Genomic DNA, 23,949 nt, shown 5'->3' on the forward strand with positions numbered 1-23,949 from the left:
ATCCAGCAACAGCTGCATGCATGAGAGAGAGAGATAGACTGCTTCTGCTACTCTGAAGAAGCTGCTGCCCTGAGAGACTGGAAGGGATCTGTCCTTCTTTCCCTCCTGGACTTTTATTTGGAGGGGAGAAGAGATCTGATCCATTGTAAATACTATATGTCATGGTAGAGATAGTTGTGATCGTGTGTATAATGTGTTATAGTATTTATTTGTACAGTCATTGTAATATATTCCCTTTCCCCCATTCTGAGTCTGGTTGTGTTTTGTCTGGAAAAATCCATCTCACATTGGGTTGAGATGTGGGAGGGGGATGGAGCTAGGGAATTAGATTTTGGGGCTATCTCAAACCATGACATAAACCAACTTGCATCTAGAGAAAAGACAGTATAAAAGCTTTTTTCGATACTGTTACTGAAGGTCTTTTGCTCATTAAAACCAAAGTATATAAAAAATTTGGAAGATTTCAGTCTGATATAATTTCAAGTTTTAGTCAAAGAAAAACACAAGTATCCTGAAATGTGTGAAATAGGTACTAATTAATATCTAGGGAAAAGAATTCCAAATTGTCAAAATATAGTTATTTCGTTAACACAAAATGTAATGATTATTCAGCCTTATTCTGCAAAATTTGTGATATTGAACTTATAAATACATCAGGAAGCAATAAAAGATTCAAGTTATGTTGAATTTAGATATAAAAAGAATTGCAATACAATGAACAAAATTAGAGGATAAAAAATTACAGAGAAGCTTGAATAACAAAAGAGAAAACGCATATAGAAACATCACAAAAGACCAAAGCAGCAATTTAATAGATGTTTAAATCTCCTTCAAACATCTCATAAACAAGTTCAATACTTGCATAATGTTTGATATCTGTGATAAAAAGAACCATATCTGCTTGAAACTCTTTTGAATTCTGTAGATCATTTTTGTTTATCTCCTTATACTCATACTAGTTTTAAAATCTACCATCGTTTGAAAGATGTGATCTTGTGATTACCACAAACACAGTAAGAAATGTTTCATTTAATAATTAAGAAAAACATGTAGCATGGTCCAAACAAATGATAATATAAAAATTACCTCTCCTATTTGCAAATGAATTTCTTTTATGGTATTTGACAATGATTCTATAATCTCTTTCATATGAAGAAGGTGTGTTTCTTCAATGTCTTGAAATTTCTGTAAACCAATACAAACAATTATTCATAATGAAAAGAATTCTTGAAATGCTAAACCTTAAATTTTAAGAAATATACTAAACAGAAAAACATTTTTTTTCAGATTTTGATTGTGGTAATTACAGTGCTTAAGAAAGGAAGGTGTATAATTCACAGTTATGAAGAAATAATGTACTTTATAATAACCTTTTAGAAGCATTATCCAATTTTTTATTTACTCTTTAAACTTGCACCTATTTAGATTTTTTTAAAGTCTGACCTATTTCTATCAAAATAAAATAGGATTGAAGGATGTTTAAGAAAATAAAACCAACACAACTTTTTTTACGTAACTGAAGAGTTTCAGTTTCTCATCTAACCCCAGAAATTTCTGGATCTGTTTTGCAACTCCTCCTTATCGCCCTCTTTTCCTGCTCACAATATACACATGCTTTATGTTTCTTCAGTTAAATCTATATCCTTTGTTTCTTTAAATGCAATTAATTTGTTTGATCTTTAAACTCGTATAAAAACTTTGCAGTTTGTCTGGAATTTGCCCTCCTGTTCAGTCTTACTCAGGCTTACACCTGACACCCATTTTAAAACCATTTCTGATGTCTCTAATAACCCCTTCCTAGCTAAAGATCAGACCTAAAAATGTCATCTTTCCCAACAGTCAAACATAATCATCTTGAAATCCATGTTTACTCCTGCTCTGTCCTAGTTCTCTTCCTACTTCTGTAACTGTCCAAACTTTGAAGCACCACTTAATCTTTGTTCCAACATTTTTTCCTCAAGTGGTCATCCTCTGTAGCCTATTCTGTGATGTTACTTATTTTACTGACTGCTTGATTACATAAACTATATTATTTTACTTTCAAAGCTATCTATGGTCCATCTCTATAATATCTGCTCTCAATCACTATCAGGGTGTCAACATCTGTACACAATGTGATCTTCCAGCCGATTTTCACTACCGTCCTGATTTTGTCTGGGATAGAGTTCATTTTCTTCTCAGTAACTGGTACAGTGCTGTGTTTTGGATTCAGTATGAGAATAATGCTGATAACACACTGATGTTTTGTTTGTTGCTGAGCAGTGCAGCTGCACAAGAAGCCATCAGGGAGCACAGCTGGGACAGCTGACCCGAACTGGCCAAAGGGATATAACAATAATAATAATTTGGGCCCAGTTCTTTTTAACATCTTTATCGATGATTTAGATGAGGGGATTGAGTCCATCATCAGCAAATTTGCTGATGACACCAAATTGGGAGGGAGTGTCGACCTGCTGGAAGGCAGGAGGGCTCTGCAGAGGGATCTGGATAGACTGGAGAGATGGGCTGACTCCAATGGAATGAAGTTCAACAAGGCCAAGTGCTGGGTCCTGCACTTTGGCCACAACAACCCCATGCAGTGCTACAGGTTGGGCACAGAGTGGCTGGAGAGTAGCCAGGCGGAAAGGGACCTGGGAGTGCTGATTGACAGGAGGCTGAACATGAGCCAGCAGTGTGCCCAGGTGGTCAAGAAGGCCAATGGCATCCTGGCCTGCATCAAGAACAGTGTGGCCAGCAGGAGCAGGGAAGTGATCCTTCCCCTGTACTCTGCATTGGTGAGACCACACCTTGAGTATTGTGTTCAGCTCTGGGTCCCTCAGTTCAGGAAGGATATTGAGGTGCTGGAGTGGGTCCAGAGAAGAGCAACGAGACTGGTGAAGGGACTTGAGCACAAGTCCTATGAGGAGAGGCTGAGGGAGCTGGGGTTGTTTAGTCTGGAGAAGAGAAGGCTTAGAGGCGACCTCATCACTCTCTTCAACTACCTGAAGGGAGGTTATAGTCAGGTGGGGGTTGGTCTCTTCTCCCAGGCAACCAACAATAGGACAAGGGGACATGGGCTCAAACTCTGCCAGGGGAGGTTTAGGTTAGATGTTAGGAAGAAATTCTTTACAGAGAGGGTTATCAGGCATTGGAACGGCCTACCCAGAGAGGTGGTGGATTCACCATCCCTGGAGGTTTTTAAAAGAGATTGGACGTGGCCCTTAGTGCCATGATATAGTAACTGGAGTTGGATCAGAGGTTGGACTTGATGATCTTGGAGGTCTTTTGCAACCCAATCTATTCTATGATTATGGTATGGAATATTTTACTTTTTTCAATTATTAAACTGTTCTTACGTCAACCCAGGTTTTACCTTTTTCCGTTTCTCCTCCACATCCCACTGGGGCGGGAGGAGTGAATGAGCGACTGCATGGTACTTAGTTGTTGGCTGGAGTTAAACCACAACAACTAATTTTTACCTAAACTCAAAGTCAAATTCTGAGATTTTGTCAATGCCACTTCCTTCGTGTTTGTTTTGAGCTCCACATAAAACTCTGCAAAATATTCTCCTTTAAACTCTTCTCTATAATGTATATCAAAACAGCCAACCATTCAGAGATTTAAATTTTTTGGTCTCTTATGTCAGTGGATGGCAACCCCCTCTTCTCAAGTGTTTCCTTATTTACCGTTTATTGTTTTATACTTAAGATTTTAAGTCTTTGAAGTAGAAGGCATCTTGGTCTTGCACAATACATAACACAAAGGGGTCTGATCAAAGACTAAAGCTATCTAGGTACTATAATACAACCAGCTATAATCATTAACCAAATTGTTTACTTTCACTTTTGAAAGATCAGTCCATTTTGAATAGATGTACTGAAATGAATCTGTAATGTTACTGACCCAATAAATCCAAGTCAATTCTTAGCATTTTAAGCTACAATAAAAATGAAAAAACATCAACAGGATCTTTATCTATTAAACTCAGCATACACTGTGTAAGTAAGCATTATTCCTTTTTATAAACATGTACATTTTCCTTTAAGTTTTAAAATGTGAAGAATTATTACTCATTCTTGAACTTTATTTATATAAAAACTGCTCAACAGCAAAGTTATCCAGTCAACTGCACTCAGTTCTAGTTAAGATAGGACTTTTAAAGAATAACTTAGCACTTTCAGCTATTTGATTCATTCCAATAACTGACTGTGCTATGTGATCATAAAAAAGTTTCTAAAAAGGTGAAATAACTGACAAATGAGATGTTTTCTTAACAAGTGCATAGCAATTGTACAATACAACTGTAGTTTTATTCAGAAAATCTTTCAACATGAAGAATTTCTGTCAAATCCAATATCTGAACAAGAAAGTGAATTATTTTCCTATGTCTTTAATCATAAAAATCCTTCCATGATTATTGCAGAAAAAACCACATAACTTGCAATTTAATATTAGGAAGATCATGTTTTTAATTTCAACCTCTCAAAATAATATATCACAAGTTATGTCACTTTGATAATAGCAGGTAATATAATAGGTTGGAAAAAAGGAAAAATATGTAAAATTTATATAACAGTTTTGGTGGAGTTTAAGAAAAGAGGACAGTTCAATGAGGACATTGCTATGTGATTACCTAGAATATAGCCCCAAAAATTCAAGGCGTTTGCATCCTCAAAAAAATTTTATCTGAATGGTCTAAGACAGATTTAAGTTAAGTCAACTGGTTTTGCACTGAAACAGCTGAGAATGCTCACACTGCTCATTTATTTTGTGTTCAGAATTAGTATACTTTAAGTGAAATGTACTGTAAATTAAGATAATCTAGGGTGTGATTGATTGGGACAGGTTGCTAGTGAGGGTCCTCTGCCGCTGACTCTGAGATGTGCTGGCCACACTGGAGCACACTTGAATTCTTATGGAGACAAGTCAGGGACTCCTGAGGTAACAGAAGCCAACAGGGAAACACTGGGGAAATATCTCAAAGGAATTAAGGTATGTTCCTCTAGGAAGGCGACACAGCTGACAGCCCAGCTGAGGTGCCTTTGCACCAATGCACACGGCATGAGCAACAAACAGGAGGAGTTGGAAGCCACGTGCTGTTAGAAAGATATGACCTTGTTGCCATTACTGAAACTTGTTGGGAGAAATCCCATGACTGGAGTGTGATGATGGATGGCTACAGGCTGTCCAGAAGAGACGGGGGAGGAAGGAGAGGTGGAGAGGTTGCCCTCTACATCAAGAGGTGGATTGAGTGTGATGAGTTGCTCTGACGAACAGTCACGAGCAGGTGGAAAGCCTGTGGGTAAGAGTGTCCTAGTTACAGGGGCCAGGACCAGTTTATTACTATGTGGGTATAACCAAAACTGTATTCTACACCCTCTATGTAATTTCTGATGGACTGTTAATAATGGATCATTTGCAGCAGCTGCCCAGGGCACACCTAATGACTCAGCTGTGATAACTCCCCTCTGGGGAGGAATTAGCACCTTCACACCCAGCCTGAGGGCTCATCTCTGCTAATGGACCATACTGGACTGGCATAATAGCCAGCTGCAACACCCATACCATCAAAGACTCCAAAAATATCCAATAACTCACAGAGTTAAATCACCCATTGTGAAACTCCCTGCCCTGGGGGAGGTACTGGACATTCCCACCTGAATTTGAGCATATATAATCTGTGGGTTTTGGGACTTCTGGTACCACTCATTGGATTGAGAGGAGGACATGAACTCCAACAGGACTGCCACTGCCACTCTTGACAAGACTGCGATCATTACCTCAACAGAACTGCAACCATCACCCAGACTAACAGGTTTTCCTTTCCTCTTACTTTGCACCCAGAAGGGCCACGTGGTGCTCAGCACAGGGGCCAACGAACACTGTTCTGTTCTTGTCCCAGGGGGATGGGTTATACAACTGTTTTTGTGGGTTAAAACCAGTTTTTCTCTGTATCATTGCATCTATTGTAATTTATTTTTAGTAAATTGTAACTCTGACTTGTAATCTCTCTAGAGCTGTGTTCATTTCTCCCACTGGTTTACTTTTAAACCAGCACAAAGAGTCAGAGACTGAGGCAACAAAGGGAACCTTGTGATTGGTGTCTACTACGGGCCACCTGACTAAGGGGAGGGAGCCTATTGACAAAGCCTTCTTGCTCCAGATACATGAGGCATTGTGCTCACAGGCTTTTTTCCTGCTGGGGGACTTCAGCCACCCCAACATCTGCTGGGAAAGTAGCGTGGTGAGCTGTAGGCAATTCAGAAGAGACTCCTGGAATGCATGGAGGATAACTTCTTGAGCCAGGTAATAAGACAACTCTACCAGAGGGGATGAGATACTGGATCTGATGGTAAACAACATACGCGAGTTAATCAGGGGCATCAAGATTGGATCCAAAGCTGGAACTGAACTTGGAAAGGGAGGCAAAGGAAGGGCTTCTACAGCTATGTCAACCAGAAAAAGAAGGTCAAAGAAGGAGTACCTCCCCCATTAACAATGATGGTAAACTGGTAACAACAGATGAGGAGAAGGCTGAGGTACTCAACAACTTTTTTGCCTCAGTCTTCAATGGCAACCTGTCTTCCCACACCTCTTGAGTGGATGGACAGAAGGATGAGGACTGGTGGAGCAAAGTCCCTCCCACTGTAAGTGAAGATCAGGTTCATGACCACCTGAAGATTCTGAATGTACATAAGTCTATGGGACCCGATGAGATGCATCCCAGAGTCCTGAGGGTAGTGGCTGATGTAATTGCCAAGCCACTCTCCATGATATTTGAAAAGTCGTCCATGGAGACTGGAAAAAGGGAGACATTGTACCCATATTAAAAAAGGGTAGAAAGGAAGACCCTGGGAAGTACTGACCTGTCAACCTCACCTCTGTGCCTGGTAAGATCCTTGAACAGATCCTCCTAGAAGTTACGCTAAGGCACTTGGAGGACAAGGGGGTGGTTCAAGACAGCCAACACAGCTTCACCAAGGACAACTCTTGCCTGACCCACCTGTGGCCTTCTACAACATCATGACTACATCAGTGGACAAGGGAAAGGCTACAGATGTCATTTATCTGGACTTCTGTAAGATTTTTGATACCGTCCCTCACAACATCCTTCTCTCTAAATTGGAGAGATGGATTTGATGGGTGAACTGTTAGATGGATAAGAAAGCAGTTGGATGGTCGCATCCAGAGGGTAGTGGTCAATGGCTCATAGTCCCAGTGGACATCATTGACAAGTGGTGTCCCTCAGGGGTCCGTACTGGGAATGGTGTTATTTAATATCTTCATTAATGACATAGATGAAGGGATCGAGTGCACCCTCAACAAGTTTGCAGATGACACCAATCTGAGTGGTGCAGTTGACATACCTGAATGGCGGGATAACATCCAGAAGGACCTGGACAAGCACAAGAAATGGGCCCATGGGAATCTCATTGGGTTCAACAAGGCCAAGTACAAGGTGCTGCACCTGGGTCAGAGCAACACCCAATATCAATACAGGCTAGGGGATGAATGGTCAAGGGCTCTGCCGAGAAGGACTTGGAGTTGTTGTGGTTGAGAGGCTGGACATGAGCCAGCAGTGTGTAATCGCAGCCCAGAAAGCCAATCGCTTTCTGGGCTGCATCAAAAGCAGTGTGGCCAGCAGGTTGAAGGAGGTGATTCTGCCCCTCTACTCTGCTCTGGTGAGACCCCACCTTGAGTATTGTGTCCACCGCTGGGGGTCCCAGCACAGGAAGGACATCGACCTGTTGAAGTGAGTCCAGAGGAGGCCACCAAGTTGATTAGAGGGATGGAGCACTTCTATTAGGAAAGGCTGAGAGAGAGGGGTTTGTTCAGCCTGGAGAAGAGAAGGCTTCAGGGTGACCTAATTGAGGCCTTCCAGTACCTGAAGGGAGCCTACAAGAAAGATGGTGAAAGACTTTTTACAAGAGCGCGTAGTGACAGAACAAGGGGGAAATGGTTTCAAACTGAAAGACAGTAGGTTTAGGTAAGATATTAGGAAAAAATTCTTGACTGTGAGGGTGATGAGGTACCAGCACAGGTTGCTCAGAGAAGTTGTGGATGCCCCATCCCTGGAAGTGTTTAAGGTCAGGTTGAATGGGGCTCTGAGCAACCTGGTCTAATGGAAGGTGTTTCTGTCCATGGCAGGGGGGTTGGAACTAGATGATCTTTAAGGTTCCTTCCAACCCAGGCCATTCTATGATTCTATGATATTCACAAGTGTTATTTTTCTTACCACATTATCTTTAAAGTAGCGCTCCTGCAACAGAACTGTAGATGCAGCTACACCATTATACTTAAAGTTCACAGATAGGACTTATATTGGTAGAATTCCAATTTTCATTTCCAATATGGATAGCTGTGGAAGGTATTAAGAGTTTCCAGGTGTCCATTATCACATTAAGTGAAAATTTAAATTTTGAGTAAAAGAGATTGTTGCAGTTAATGAAATAAGGTTATTTACGCAAGTGTGATTTGCAGTGAGACATAATTTGTATCATTTTTGTATTGCAAAATAAAACAAATAGCCCAAAAGCAGGGTCACAGTTTCCCAGCTGTAAGATCTGGTATAGTAAAAAGATTTCTTTTCTCTACATCTCAGCCTGTTTGAAATAACTCATGTCTACCTAATAACATAAATCATCATGGCTAGGCTTCGCGAACGAAGATTTGGGAAGGGCTCTACCCACGTTTGTTACAAGCGCCCTGGTGGCTAAAAGGGCCAATACGAGACAGGCATGTCCGGTTGCAAAAGGCACAGCAGAAAGACTCCTTAGGTGGTAAATTCTGCAAGGCACGAATCTTTCTGCATTGTCTTTTCTCCTCGAGAGTGCTCCTGCGTGCTTTCTTGAAAGCATCAGCAACGTTATAGATGGTGTGTCTCCAGACCTCCCGATTGGAGGTCAGAGTAGACCAGTTATGTTGATCAGTCTGGCCAAGGCTGAGATGTTGTTTCAGGGAGTCCTTGTATCTTCTCTTCGGGGGTCCTCTCTTGTGGCAGCCGGTGGCAAGTTCACCATGAAGCAAAATCTTAGGGAGGCAGTGGTCCTTCATCCTTGAGACGTGCTCTGCCCAGCGTAACTGTGTTTTCAGCAACATGGCCTCAATACTTGTGACTGCTCCTTGTTCGAGAACAGATGTATTGGTTACATAATCTGACCAGTGGATGTTTAGGATTGTATGGAGGCAGCATTGATGGAAGCGTTCTAGGAGTCACAGGTGGTGACGGTAGATGACCCATGATTCAGATCCATATAAGAGAGTTGACAGCACTATGGCTCTGTAAACACTGATCTTGGTACTTTTCTTCAAGTGTTTATTTCCCCAAACTCTTTTATGAAGCTTTCCGAAGGCACTATATGCCTTTGCTAACCTGTTGTCTATCTCTCCGTCAATCTTACCATCTGAGGAGATGAGGCTACCTAGGTAATTAAACTACTGGACTGATTTGAGCTCTGATTCGCCAATGGTGATATGGGGATGATGGAAGACTTCCTGAGGTGCCGGTTGATAGAGAACTTCTGTCTTCTTTAAGCTGACTTCCAGCCCAAAGAGCTCAGCAGCGTCTGCGAAGCAGGATATTAAACGCTGCTGAACTGCTTCTGTGTGGGCGACAAGGGTGGCGTCATCAGCATAAAGCAGCTCCTGGACAAGATGTTTTAAGGTCTTAGTGTGGGCCTTCAGTTGCTGTCAGAGACTGAAATGGTTAATGATTTATGCATTCTAGGAGACTTTTGCAGGCTTTTGACTTGCATTATACCTCTGATGAGCAATTGAGTCCATCCCTCCCTCCAGTGCTGAAGGTGTGAAGCCCTGAAAAGGCAAGAGGCTGAGCTCCCTGCTTTGGACTGTTGATATCTCTGATAAGCCCTGAAAAGGCAAGAAGAAAACAACTCCCCGCCTCAGGGAAGGTGTAAAAGCATACTGAGGATATATAAACTGACTAGTGACTTTGGGGTTTTGGGTTTTTCCTTCTCCCCCACTGCCTGCACATCGAGGCATGGCCCGTGACACTGACCATGGATATAATAACTCATAACTTCTTGGAGTGTGGGGGCTTCCCTCCTTCACCCCCAGCAGATCAAGGCCACCACTTCAACTGACAGACATGGAAACTGCAACTACTAAGTTTCATCACTGGACCCCATGGGCGGTGACTATATACATCTGTCCACTCTCAGCTTTTCTTTCCCTTACTCTCCCTTACTCTTATCCTTCCTTTTTCTCTCCTATGCATTTTCTTCCCCCCCCCCCCAAAGGTTATCTTTATGTCACATTGTTATATGACAGCACCCAAAATTCTAGCATACCTGTTGATGCAAAATTGTCCCCTATGCATTTTCTCCCCCCCAAAGGTTATCTCTATGCCACATTGTTATATGACAACACCCAAACTGCTAGCATGCCTGTTGATACAGAATTGTTAAAATAAACCTTGCCAGTATATGTTTTCAGACACCGACTATTCAGTGTCATTTCACTCTAATCCACCCCAAGGGAATTATTGATAAAAACACCTTTTTCTGGGACGGGTTGTAACAGTTGCCTTAGGTTGAAAAGGCTTCCATCAGTACGGTATCGAATGTAGATACCGTCCTGATCCTCAAGGTCTGCCATGGCCCTTTGCAGCATCATGCTGAAAAAGACTGTGAATAGGGTTGGTGTGAGAACGCAACCTTGTTTCACACCATTAGTTATTAGAAAGGGCTCAGAAAGTGCATTGCCATATCTGACTTGGCCATGTTGATCCTCATGGAGTGAGATGATCATTTTAAGGAACTTGGGGGGACAACCTAAACATTCCAAAATCTGCCACAGACCTTTTCTGCTCACAGTATCAAAAGCCTTGGTGAGGTCGACAAAGGTTACATGAAGACCTTTGTTCTGTTCCCTACACTTCTCTTGCAGTTGTCTGAGAACAAACACCAGGTCTGTGGTGCTCCTGCTGGCTCTGAAACCACACTGGCTTTCAGGTAGAATTCCTTCTGCTATAGCGGGTATTAGTCTGTTCAAGAGTATTCTTGCCAGGATTTTGCCAGCAACGGAGAGCAGAATAATACCACGGTAATTTGAACAGTCTGATTTAATACCTTTCTTCTTATACAAAGTGATGATGACTGCATCACAAAAGTCTGATGGTAGTTCGCCTAGTTCCCAACAGCGCACTACAAACTTCTGAAATTTAGGATGGAGTGCTTGACCCCCATGTTTCCAGACTTCGGGTGGAATTCCATCAACCCCAGCTGCCTTGCCGATTTTCACCTGCTGTATGGCCTTGAGAGTTTCTCCTAAAGTGGGGGCAGTATCCAATTTATACTTCACTGGTTGTTGTGTGATGGACTGAATTGCTGAGTCTTGGACTACACAACTAGTACTGAAAAGAGTCTGAAAGTGTTCGGACCATCAATTCAGGATGGACGTTTTATCTGTCAGAAGTGTTTGACCATCAGTGCTGAGTAGAGGACTTTGGGCTTGTTATGTAGGCCCGTATGCTGTTTTCAGGGCTTCACAGAATCCTCTGTGATCACCCGTGTCTGTGCATAATTGTGTTTTTTCAGCTAGATTGATCCACCAATTGTTCTGGATGTCACAGAGTTTGAGTTGGAGCTTGCTGCATGCAAGGCGAAAGGCTGTTTTTTTTGCATGACAGGATGGCAGTGCAAGGTGTGCTTGGTGGGTGGTTCTCTTCTTCCTCAACAAATCCTGGATTTCTTGATTGTTTTCGTCAAACCAGTCCTTGTTCTTCTTGAGGGAGAACCCTAAGGATTCTTCGGAGGATTGCAGGATGCTGTTTTTAATATGGTACCAAAGTGTTTTAGGGGAGGAATCTGTAGAATCTACAGAATGATTTTCGAACCTAGTTTGAAGATTAGCCTGGAATTTGTTTCTCACTGTGGCTGATTGGAGATTGTTAACTTGGAGTCTTCTCCTTGGGATACTGCCCCTTTTAGGTTTGAATTTAAGATTGAGGTTAAGTTTACAGCGCAGCAGTCGATGGTCTGTTTGGCATTCTGCACTGGGCATCACGCAGGTGTGGTGGACATTGCGAACATCTCTCCAGCGCACTAAGACATACTCGATGAGGTGCCAATGCTTGGATCTGGGATGCATCCAAGTTGTCTTCAGACTATTTTTCTGCTGAAAGATAGTATTAGTGATGGTGAACTGTTGCTCTGCACAGAATTCTAGCAGAAGTCGACCATTATCGTTGCAGCTTCCAACACCATGCTTGCCTAATGTTCCTTTCCAGGTTTCAAAATTCTTTCCTACTCTGGCATTGAAATCACCGAAGATAATGATCTTATCATCTGCAGGGACCTTTTGGGTAAGGCGGTGCAGGTCGGTGTAGAATTTATCTTTTTCAGCAGGGTCAGCTTGGAGAGTTGGGGCATATATACTAAAGAGGACAACGTGTTGCTTGTTGTGTAGTGGAAGGCGTAGGGAGATAATGCGGTCAGAATGACCTGTCGGCAGATTTTTGAGTTTAGGAACAAGAGAGTTTTTAATCATGAAGTTGACTCCTGAGAGATGCTTTTCAGTTCTGGGTTTACCTGACCAAAAGAGTGTGTAATCGGCACCATGTTCTCTAAGGCTGCCTTCTTCATGAAGGCGAACTTCACTGAGAGCAGCAATGTCGATGTTGAGACGTGACAGTTCATGGGCTATTAGGGCAGACTGACGCTCAGGACGTCCGCTATCCGCAGAATCGAGCATGGTTCTGATGTTCCAGCATGCTAGAGTTAATTCAGGTACACCTTTGGAGACAGGTGTATATGCCTTTGTCTTGATCTTTGTGTGACTGCATTTGTAGAAGATGTCGCTACAGGGCTTTGCAAATGTGGGTAAGGCCTTCGGGCCTGCGCAATGGATTTTTTATGTGAGACGCGGTGTGCGCGGAATTAAACCCACCCTTTAATCCTAAGGTTCATCTGCCAGGGTATAACAGACAGATAACATACAAATGCCAAAAATTATGTGTCGCCATTGTTTCTGCCTGTCAAAAACTTCCTACCAAAACTTCTGTGTCAGTTTTCCACCAGAAGTTCTCACCAAGATTTTCCCACTGGAGTTTTCCTGCCAAAAGATCCTGGTATTGTTCATGGTTATCATATCTCTGCGAACATCTGAATAGGCCTACGTGCCAAGAAACCACACACAACCTCCTTTGAACACTATAAAAGATGAGGAAAAGTTTGGGAAGAGCAGGGAAAGAGGAATGGAAAAGAGAGTTGGCTATAACCGCTAACTCGCCCTCCGCCTCGCCCTCACCTTTCCTTCTGCCACCTGGAAGCTGCCTGTCCGAGACTGGACCTCTGCCGTCTTGGAGTGGACTGAGACCCACCATGCTACGTAGCCACGTGAGTTTTTCCACCCTGACCATATTTCTGAGGGCTGAGAAGTGCATACCGAGACCTCCGCATGGCCTGGGGCTGCCCAGTGTGAGCTTATGAGCTGTGGAGAGGCCCACATCCTGGCTGCATTTCAGAGAACTAAGACCCCCTGCAGCTAAAGAGATAACATCACATCGAAAGCAGCAGAGACTAGAGAAAAAAAAAAAGGCAAAAACTGTTTCTCTCTCTCTCCTCCCCCCCACTCCACAGATCAGCTTGGACTAAAAGGTAGTTTTTTTGGTGGTAATCTTTTCTCTGCTCCTAAAAGTAATCTTAGCATTTTCTAACCTTTTCTTATTTTTTCCTCTTTCTCTTTGCATCTCTTAGCAATTAATAAAAACAGTTTTGGTATCAACAGATAACTTGTATGAGTTTTAATTTTGCTCAAGGGAATATTCGAATATAAAAATTCTTTCTGCAATATTTAAGCAGATCGCAACATTTGGACGGTGGCAGTGGGGTCCTCAGGACGTAGGTTTAATTAGAGTGACCTTCTCTTAGATGGATGGCCTTACAGGGCTAATTGAGCTCCATCTGCCCAGGTTTAGAGTTGTCCTTCTCCTCTGTGTGCTCCCAGGCTCCCCCTCTCATCTCCCATGAGGGCACAGTCCGTGCCAGCGAAGCTCCTCCTCTCTCTCTCCTTTCTGCGCCCGGGGCCGGCCGAGCGCCCGGGGCCGGGCCTCGCCGCGCGCCCGTGCCCGGGCCAGGCCAGGGCCACACTTCACACCCAAGTTCCGGACCGGGCCCAATAACACAAATAAAGCTGAACAAAAAGCATCTTCAAATTCGGTCTTGTAGTGGTTTGAACCTTGTTTTTCCCCAGAGGCTAAGGAAGTGGAAACCCCCGAGGGGTGGAGACCCCTGGAAGTTTTGAAATTCTGTCCAATGGGCGCTCCTGCAGAAATGTAAACATACCACAACCAGACTGGAAGAGAAGAGTTGTAGTTTGGGGTTGTAGGTGAGGTGGCCATGTTGTAGGGCCACGAGGAAAGGGGCCCGGAGCCCCTCGGGGCCTCTGGGGCCTCCCAGCCCCTGGATGGGGGAGCTGCAGGGACCTGGAACAGCATAAAGCTGGGCTGGGTGCCTGTAGTTATGCCGGGAGATGTTTTTCTCCATCGTGGGCAGCGGTCGGAGAAAGCAGCAGCCGGCACTGACCAGAGAAACGGTGGCAGAGAGCCAGAAGAGATAAGACGGAGCAACAGAGACATGCAGCACCAGAGAAAGAACTCCTGGAAGGAGAGTCGAGGAAAAGAGAGCCCGCAGCAGAGTTACAGAGTTCTGGGGGTAAGAACTGATACCAGACCCCCCAAACTCCTTTGATCCCTCTGAGAAAAAGAGGGAGATGGACTCCTATTTTGGAGAGCAGTTTTGGACATGCAGCACCAGAGAGAGAGAGAGAGAGAGTAGCTGAGAAGCTCAGAGCGTCCTGGGAAGCTGGACCGGGACAGAAAGGAATGTGGAGGAGGACTTCGCCCCCCCGTTGCCTTGAGGCAGAGCACAGAGCTCTGCAAAGGGGAATTTGAATGCCCTGAGGAAAGGGACTGCCACGAAGACCCCTGAGCTTTGTAGTATGACGTGGTGACGTGAGCTTGTCCCTGCTACGCAGTCCACGGAAGAGAAAGACCCTCATTTTGGAGACGACGGGCCAAGGGGCTTGGAGACCCCCTTGTGTGTATTGAACAGAGATCCAGCTACAACAATCCAGTTACTGCTGCATGCATGAGATGAGGAGACCTGCTGCCTTAGAAGAGATTCCTGCTTAGGGACTGGAAGGGATCTGTCCTTCTTTCCCTCCTGGACTTTTATTTGGAGGGGAGAAGAGATCTGATCCATTGTAAATACTATATGTCATGGTAGAGATAGTTGTGATCGTGTGTATAATGTGTTATAGTATTTATTTGTACAGTCATTGTAATAAATTCCCTTTCCCCCATTCTGAGTCTGGTTGTGTTTTGTCTGGAAAAACCCATCTCACATTGGGTTGAGATGTGGGAGGGGGGATGGAGCTAGGGAATTAGATTTTGGGGTATCTCAAACCATGACAGGTCTCTAGATACAAAATAAAATGTTACTTTTTTCATTCTTTTGTTGTTCAAATGAATCTTTTTAAAGATATTATGAAAAGCCAAGCTAATTTTCTTGCTGAAAACCCCTAAATTTTCCTTCACTGACAATAAAATCCATTTCAAATACTCTTCATGTTTATCTTCTGTCAGTTCTAAACAAAAACTCTTGTTCATTACTCAGCTTTCTTGCTTGTTAGAGACAAGTTTGCAGTGCACTTTTAGCAAGGCCAGTCTATTTGTTAATTGTTTTCTTATTGTTTCAGAGACCAGTAAGTCAACTGCTATAAACACAGTCTATTGTAAGGTAAGGAATAGATAGCAGACAGCTTTTGTGAGACTAAATAAAGTTTTAAATCAACCTGACTGAATTTGCTCTGAAGTGAATCAGAAGCATTCACAGAATCTATTTCAGCAGGGGTTCAGTAACTCCCAGAGCAAGGTAAATAACAAAATCAACAAATTTGAAAAAGAAACTTTAAAACATAATAATCAGCAGAATATACAATCATACAGAGAACTTGATATCCTCTGAAATACAGATTAAAACAGCTTTAAAAAACCAAACCAAAACAAAAATTTGATAAGATGTAGGGGCTTTTGACCACCTCAGATAAACCCTGGAAAGTCACTTTCACAAGCTGTTACTGAAGTGTTTTGACAGAATGATAATGAAAACAACATGATAGATCTCAGTTTTAAAACTCCTATGAATGAGTTCTATCTCTCCAGCAATTCACAAGATTTCCCACATGATCACAATGTATCTACAATACTTCTGAAAGTTTTCTTCCTAAAAAAGTCTTTCAGAGTGCTAGTGTTGAACTGTGTCATTCAAGGACACTGCCATCACAACATACATGGTCAATGTTCGCCCTTCAAACATATTACTTTTGACATTATTGTTCATATCAATTTCCAATGGAGATAATTCTATCTTGAACCAATTTTTAAAAGCTTTGATTTCAAATATCAGAGAGGTAAAATCGAACACATAAATTTATTTTAAAGTGATTTAATATAACACTTACCTGTGCAGTTTCTGTCATCTTCTGTTCAAAAGCAGATTTAACTGCAGCATATTTCTCCACATACAATTTATAGGTATCTGTAGCTTTTTTCAATTTAACTGCTGCCTATAGATTAGTACAAAAAAAAAAGTGTTAAATGTCACACATCCAATCTGATCCAAGGCTGTTCAAAGTCACTATTAACAGAAAGCCTAGGATGACCTATAAAAATATTCAGGCGCATATCAAAACAGTGAAGTATCATAACAAAATTTCACCACCAAATAATGGATCCAAGCCATTATAGATTTCTATTTAAAGCTATACATTAACTACCTAAAAAGGTAACAAAGTAATTACCTCATTTAAATACCTTCCTCTTATCAGCAATGACTGTTATACTTATTTTGAAATAAATATTTAAAAATTTGTATTGCCAAACTTAACTAAATAACTCATGTCAAATATTTAAATCTGCAACAGAAAAGCAGGAAGAGAGCAGGGCTGGAATACAGATTAAACAGTTATTAGTGAAATTCTGAAAGAGTCAATGGTAAAAAATACAAGGCTGCACAGTTGTCTTAGAAGTGAATGAAGAAATATAAAGGAAAAGATATTCAGAAGTACAGGGGTTATGCCAATGGAAATTTTAAGATTAAGAGATATTTGAAAGTGAAGTTAATGCAGAACAAACTGATGGCCAAATTTATGCAGCTCAGAGTTGTTTAAAATAGTTCTTTTGGGTTTTATAATTTTTTGTTTCACTATTTCTTGCTAATAAACCAAAGTGTTCTTTTTGTGGACTTAATATTCTTAAAAGACAAAAAGAAATACAGGAGAATACCAGTATTACATGGACAACAAAACTGAATGAAGGGATTGGTTTTGGTAGAGAAAAGTGATTTTTAAAGTCTACAGCATAGTAAACGAGATGAAGTTTTTCAAAACTTTGATAATCTTGCTATTTACGCATTAAAAGCAAATTAAAATAAAAACTATTTGCCTGGAACATCAGCCTTTTTGTAGCTTCCGTGTTCGCATGCCTACTTTATTTATCTTATCAAAAATTCCCATCAGTTGTAACTCAAAAATATTTCTGAATTTTTAATGAAATCAGTAAGGGCAGTTGTATATATAATATTTGTTCTAGTTCTGAATAGCTTTCCTCGCTGTTGAGGATTAAAATAAGTTTACTTCTAGAATATTATAAATTAATTGTGTAGGTTTAAGTAGTGATTTGCAATCACCAACCATATGAAGTTTAACAAGGGCAAGTGCTGGATTCTGCACCTGGTACGGGGCAACCCTGGTTGTGTGTATAGACTGAGGAATGAGATACTGGAAAGCAGTGCTGTGGAAAGGGACCTGGGGGTCCTGGTCGATGGCAAGTTGAATATGAGTCAGCAGTGCCCTGGCAGCCAAAAGGGCCAACCGTGTCCTAGGGGGCATCAGGCAAAGCATCACCAGTCAGTCAAAAGAGGTGATTGTCCCACTCTATTCTGTGCTCGTGCAGCTTCGCCTCGAGTACTGTGTGCAGTTTTGGTCACCGCAAGATAAGGAAGACATTAAGCTATTAGAGAGCATCCAAAGGAGGGCCACAAGAATGCTGCAGGGTCTGGAGGGAAAGCCTTATGAGGAGTGGTTGAGGTCACTTGGTTTGTTCAGCCTGGAGGAGACTGAGGGGAGACCTCATTGTGGTTTCAACTTCCTCATGAGGGGAAACAGAGGGGCAAGTACCAATCTCTTCACTTTCGTGACCAGTGACAGACTCGAGGAAATGGCATTAAGCTGAGTCAGGGGAGGTTTAGGTTGGATATCAGGAAAAGATTTTTCACCCAGAGGGTGGTTAAGCACTGGAACAGGCTCCCCGGGGAAGTGACCACAGCACCAAGCATTTGGACAACACTCTCAGGCACATGGTAGAATTCTTGGGGTGTCCTGCATAGGCCCAGGAATTGGACTCAATGATCCTGATGTGTCCCTTCCCACTCAGCATATTCTATGATTCTGTGATTCTATGCTTTAATTGTAACTTGTTTACAGCTTAGTATGAATGGGCTCTGCTCAAAGCTTGGCATAGGTGAACTCTGAATGAAGTGTTTGTTAGCACGAATGGCTAAGCAGGGGCGGAAACAAAGACTGGATACCTGCAGATAAGAATTGAGACCCTGGAGGGCCCCAAGGCTGGACCAAGCTGGAAGATAAGAGCAGTTAATGTCCTGCCTGTGTGGACATGTAGAAAGAATACAATCAAGTGTTAGAAGACCCCAGACCATGAAACGCCATTGGACGAAGAGGAGCGTGAAAAACGTGTGAAGATCATGTGCACAGACTGTGAAGGTATAAAGGCCCAGGGATTTCTTTGTTGGGAGTAACTCTCTGGAGGTGCCAGCTTGAGCTGAAATAAACTGATTCTGCCGCAGAATGTAGGGTCTGAACTATTCTTAAACGCTTGCCTCTTTAAAATGAATTTAATGTGTCCCACAGGAAAATGGAAACTATTTCTCACTTTCAATTACTTGTAAAGCTGATCACTATATATAACTTTCAAATGAATTGAAATAAAACGTACTCAGGAAAGATATGCTGTAATTTCCAAGAGAAAAATAACTGAAAATCATAACTAACAGTAGAGTGTTATCACTTGTTCACATGGGGAAACATCAACCAGGAAATGAAGAGGAATCAAAGAGTTTTCAATTCCGAGAGAAGTAAGGAGGGGTGTCAGCAGAACTGCTCCTTTGGATTTCTGGAGGGCGGACTTTGGCCTATTTAGGAGACTGGTTGAGACAGCCCCTTGGGCAGCAGTCTTGAAGGGCAAAGGAGTCCAGGAAGGCTGGACATGCTTTAAGAGGGACATCTTAAAGATACAGGAACAGACAGTCCCCATGTGCTGAGAGATGAGCCGGTGGGGAAGAAGACCGGCCTGGTTGAACAGAGAGCTTTGGCTGGAACTCAGGGAGAAAAAAGAGAGTTTATCACCTCTGGAAAAAGGGGCAGGCAACTTAGGAGGACTACAAGGATGTTGTGAGGTCATGAAGGGAGAACATTAGAAGTGCAAAAGCCCAGCTAAAACTTAATCTGGCCACTGCTGTAAAAGACAACAAAAAGAGTTTCTACAAATGCATCAGAAACAAAAGGAGGCCCAAGGAGAATCTCCATCCTTTGTTGTGGGGGGGGAACACAGTAACAAAAGATGAGGAAAAGGTTGAGGTACTTTATGCCTTCTTTGCCTCAGTCTTAAATAGCAAGACCAGTTGTCCTCAAGGTACCCAGCCCCATGAGCTGGAAGACATAGGGAGGGAGCAAAATGATGCCCCCATAATCCAGGAGGGAATGGTCAGTGACCTGCTATGCCACTTAGACACCCACAAGTCCATGGAACCAGATGGGATCCACTCAAGGGTACTGAGGGAGCTGGCAGAAGAGCTCACCAAGACACTTTCAATCATTTAGTCAATCATTCAGTCCTGGTCAACCAGGGAGGTCCCAGGTGACTGGAAATTGGCAAATGTGATGTTCATCTATAAGAAGGTTTGGAAGGAGGATCCAAGGAAGTACAGGCCTGTCACCCTGACCTCAGTGCTGGGGAAGATCATGGAGCTGATCATCTGGAGTGCCATCACACAGTATGTGCAGAACAACCGTGGGATGAGGCCCAACAAGCATGGGTTTATAAAAGGCAGGTCCTGCTTGACCAACCCGATCTCTTTCTATGACAAGGTGACCCACCTAGTGGATGAGGGAAAGGCTGTGGATGTTGTCTACCTGGACTTCAATAAAGCCTTTGACACCATTTCCCATAGCAGTCTCCTGGAGAAATTGTCTGCTCGTGTTGTGGATGGGTGTACTCTCAACTGGCTTAAAAACTCACTGGATGGCTATTCCCAGAGAGTGGTGGTAAACTGTGCTACATCCATCTGGTGGCCGATCACGAGTGGTGTTCCCCATGGCTCATTATTGGGGCCAGCCCTGTTTAATATCTTCATTGACAACCTGGATGAGGTGATCAAGTGTACCCTCACCAAGTTCACAGATTACATCAAGTTGGGCAGGAGTGTTAATCTGCTGGAGGGCAAAAAGGCTCTGCAGAGGGATCTGGACAGGTTGGATTGATGGACCGAGACCAGTTGTATGAGGTTCAACAAGGTCAAGTACTGGGTGTTGGACTTGGGTCGCAGCAACTCCCTTCAGTGCTACAGGCTTGGGGAAGAGTGGATGGAAAGCTGCTCAGCAGAAAAGGACTTGGGGGTGCTGGTCAACAGCTGCTAAACATGAGCCAGCAGTGTGCCCAGGTGGGCAAGAAGGTCAATGGTATCCTGGTTCTATCAGCAATAATGTGGCCAGCAGGACCAGGGAAGTGATTGCCCCCCTATACTCGGCACTGGTGAGGCTGCACCTCAAATCCTGGATTCAGTTTTGGGCCCCTCACTACAAGAAAGACAATGAAGTGCTGGAGCATGTCCAGAGAAGGTAACAGAGCTGGTGAAGGGTCTGGAACACAAGTCTGATGAGGAGCAGCTGAGGGAGCTTGGGGAGGCTACACCAAGAGAAAAGGAGGCTGAGGACCTTACCAGTCTCTACAACTACCTGAAAAGAGGTTGTAGCCAGGTGGGGGTCACTCTCTTCTCCCAGGTAACAAGTGACAGGATGAGAGGAAACTGCCTCAAGTTGCACCAGTGGAGGTTTAGATTGGATATTAGGAAAAATTTCTTCACTGAAATGGTTGTAAAGCATTAGAAATGGCTGCCCAGGGAAATGGTAGTTACCATCCCTGGAAGTGTTCAAAAAACGTGTGGATATGACATGAGGACATGGTGAACATGGCAATTGTGCTAGGTTGATGGTTGGACTTGATGATCTTAAAGGTCTTTTCCAACTTTAATGATTCTATGAAAAAGAGAAGGCATCATTAGAGACAGGGAAAGATAACCTCTTTCCTCTACTACTTTCTTTCCTGAAAACTGGAAAAAGTTACAAGTTGCCACCAGATCTATGGAGGCAAGGGCACACCTGAGTCCTGTGTCCAGTTCTGGGCTCCCCAATACAGTAGAATAGAATAGTTCAGTTGGAAGGGACCTAAAACACTCATCTAGTCCAACTGCCTGACAGCTTCAGGGCTGACCAAAAGTTAAAGCATGTTATTAAGGGCATTGACCTAATGCCTTTTAAACACTGACAGCCTTGGGGCGTCGACTGCCTCTTTAGGAAGCTCATTCCAGTGTTTGACCACTCTCTCAGTAAAGAAATGCTTCCTCGGGTCTAGTCTGAACCTCCTCTGGTGCAGCTTTGAACCATTCCCACGTTTTGTCACTGGATACAAGGGAGAAGAGCTCAGCACCTCCCTCTCCACTTCCCCTTCTCAGGAAGCTGCAGAGAGCCATGAGGTCACCCCTCAGCCTCCTTTTCTCCAAACTAGACAAACACAGAGTCCTCAGTTATTCCTCACAGGACATGCCTTCCAGCCCTTTCACCAGCCTTGTTGCCCTTCTCTGGACACATTCAAAGACTTTCACATCCTTCTTAAATGGTGGGCCCAGAACTGCACACAGCACTCAAGGTGAGGCTGCACCAATGCTAAATACAGTGGGATTATCACCTCTTGACTGGCTGGTTCTACTGTGTTTGATGCCCCCCAGGATGTGGTTTGCCCTCTTGGCTGCCAGGGCCCACTGCTGACTCATACTGAGCCTGTTGCCAACCAGCACCCCCAGATCTCTTTCTGCAGGGCTACTTTCCAGTCACTCCTCTCCCAATTTATACTTGTACCTGGTGTTACTCCATCCCAGGTGGAGAATCATTTGTTCTTGTTAAATTTCTTGCCATTAATGATTGCCCAATGCTCCAATCTATCTAATTCCCTCTGCAAGGCTTCTTGTCCCTCAAGAGAGTCAACAGCACCTCCCAGTTTGGTATCATCAGCAAACCTGCTAATGGTGCATTCAACTCCTGCCTGCAGATCTTTGATAAATATATTGAACAGAACTGGCTCTAGAATTAACCCCTGAGGAACACTGCTGGTGACTGGTCACCAGCCAGATGTAGACTCATTCGCTACAACCCTTTGAGCCCTGCCGACCAGACGGTTCTTCACACAGTGCACCGTGAACCCACTCATCCCACAGTTGGACAACTTTTCCAGAAGGATGCTGCAAGGGAGTATCGGGTTTGCATGGCAAGGTTTTGATAGTGAGGGAGCTACAGGGGTGGCTTCTTTAAGAAGCTGCTAGAAGCTTCCCCCATGTCCGACAGAGCCAATGCCAGCTGGCTCTAAGACCCATTGCTGGCCAAGGTCAAGCTGATCAGCGATGGTAGTAACATTTCTGGGGTGTTTTTAAGAAGGAAAAAACATTATGGCACAGAAGTAATTGCAACCAGAGAAGAGTGAGAATGTGTGAGAGAAACAATTCTGCAGACACCAAGGTCAGTGGAGAAGGAGAGGGAGGAGGTGCTCCAGGCACCAGAACTGAGATTCTCCTGCAGGACATGGTGAAAACCATGGTGAGGCAGGCTGTGCCCCTGCAGCCTGTGGAGGTCCATGGTGGAGAAGAGATCCACCTGCAGCCTGTGGAGCAGCCCCACACCGGAGCAGGTGGATGGATGTCTGAAGGTGGCCGTCACCTTGTGTTAAGCCCACACTGGAGCAGGCTTCTGGCAGGACCTGTGACCCCATGGGGGATTCAAACTGGAGCAGCCTGTTCCTGAAGGACTGCACCCCATGGAAAGTGACCTATGCTGGAGCAGTTCATGAAGAACTGCAGTCTGTGGGAAGGACTCACATTGGAGAAGTTCTTGGATGACTGTCTCCTGTGGGAGGGATCCCACACTGGAGCAAGGAATCCTCTCCCTGAGGAGGAAGCAGTGGCAGAAACAACATGTGATGAACTGACCATAACTCCCATTCCCCATCCCCCTGTGCTGCTGGCAGAAAGGATAGAGAGAATCGAGAATAAAGTTAAGCCCAGTGGAGGAAAAGTGTTTTTAGAATTCGTTTTACTTCTAATTATGCTACTCTGATTTGACTGGTAATAAATTCAATTAATTTCCCCAAGTTGAGTCTATTTTACCTGTGACTGTAATTGGTGAGCGATCTCTCCCTGTCCTTATCTTGACCTACAAACTTTTGCTATATTTTCTTCCCCACCCCTCTCCCCCAGCTGAGGAGGGGAGAAAGAGCAGCTTGTTGGGCACCTGGTATCCAGCCAAGGTTAACCCACCACAGTCCTTTTTGGCACCCAATGTGGGGCAAGACAAAGGCAGTTATATATATATATATATATATATATATTGCATGCTATAGTAATAACAGCTATCAAATAACAAGCTCCTGTGTGGGACATGGAGTTTTTCAGTTGCACTGCTTCTCTATCTTGCTGAGTTTGAGAACATGTTAATAGAAACAATGGCTCTGTGCTTTGCCCTGGCATTGATGTCCTTGCTGTGCTTGGGGAGCTATCTTCTGGGGATGATGAGGGAATACATCTCCCTCTCCCTACCTGGAAGTGA

At 43.5% G+C, this 23,949-nt stretch overlaps 1 protein-coding gene across 1 annotated transcript in view; it reads right to left on the bottom strand.

Annotated features, from left to right (window-relative positions):
- The window catches only part of LOC113959226 (F-BAR domain only protein 2-like), a 164,650-nt gene that overhangs the window by 116,581 nt on the left and 24,120 nt on the right, over positions 1–23,949 (bottom strand). Inside the window, exons 6-7 of the mRNA XM_027668095.1 lie at positions 16,465–16,569; positions 1,087–1,185 (exon numbers count right to left, since the gene is read on the bottom strand). Coding sequence (XP_027523896.1) covers positions 1,087–1,185; positions 16,465–16,569 — 204 coding nt within the window. The remainder of the gene's footprint in view (positions 1–1,086; positions 1,186–16,464; positions 16,570–23,949) is intronic.

The sequence above is a fragment of the Corapipo altera genome, unplaced genomic scaffold (genome assembly GCF_003945725.1).
Source record: "Corapipo altera isolate COAL_440 unplaced genomic scaffold, ASM394572v1 61029, whole genome shotgun sequence".
Classification (NCBI taxonomy): domain Eukaryota; kingdom Metazoa; phylum Chordata; class Aves; order Passeriformes; family Pipridae; genus Corapipo; species Corapipo altera.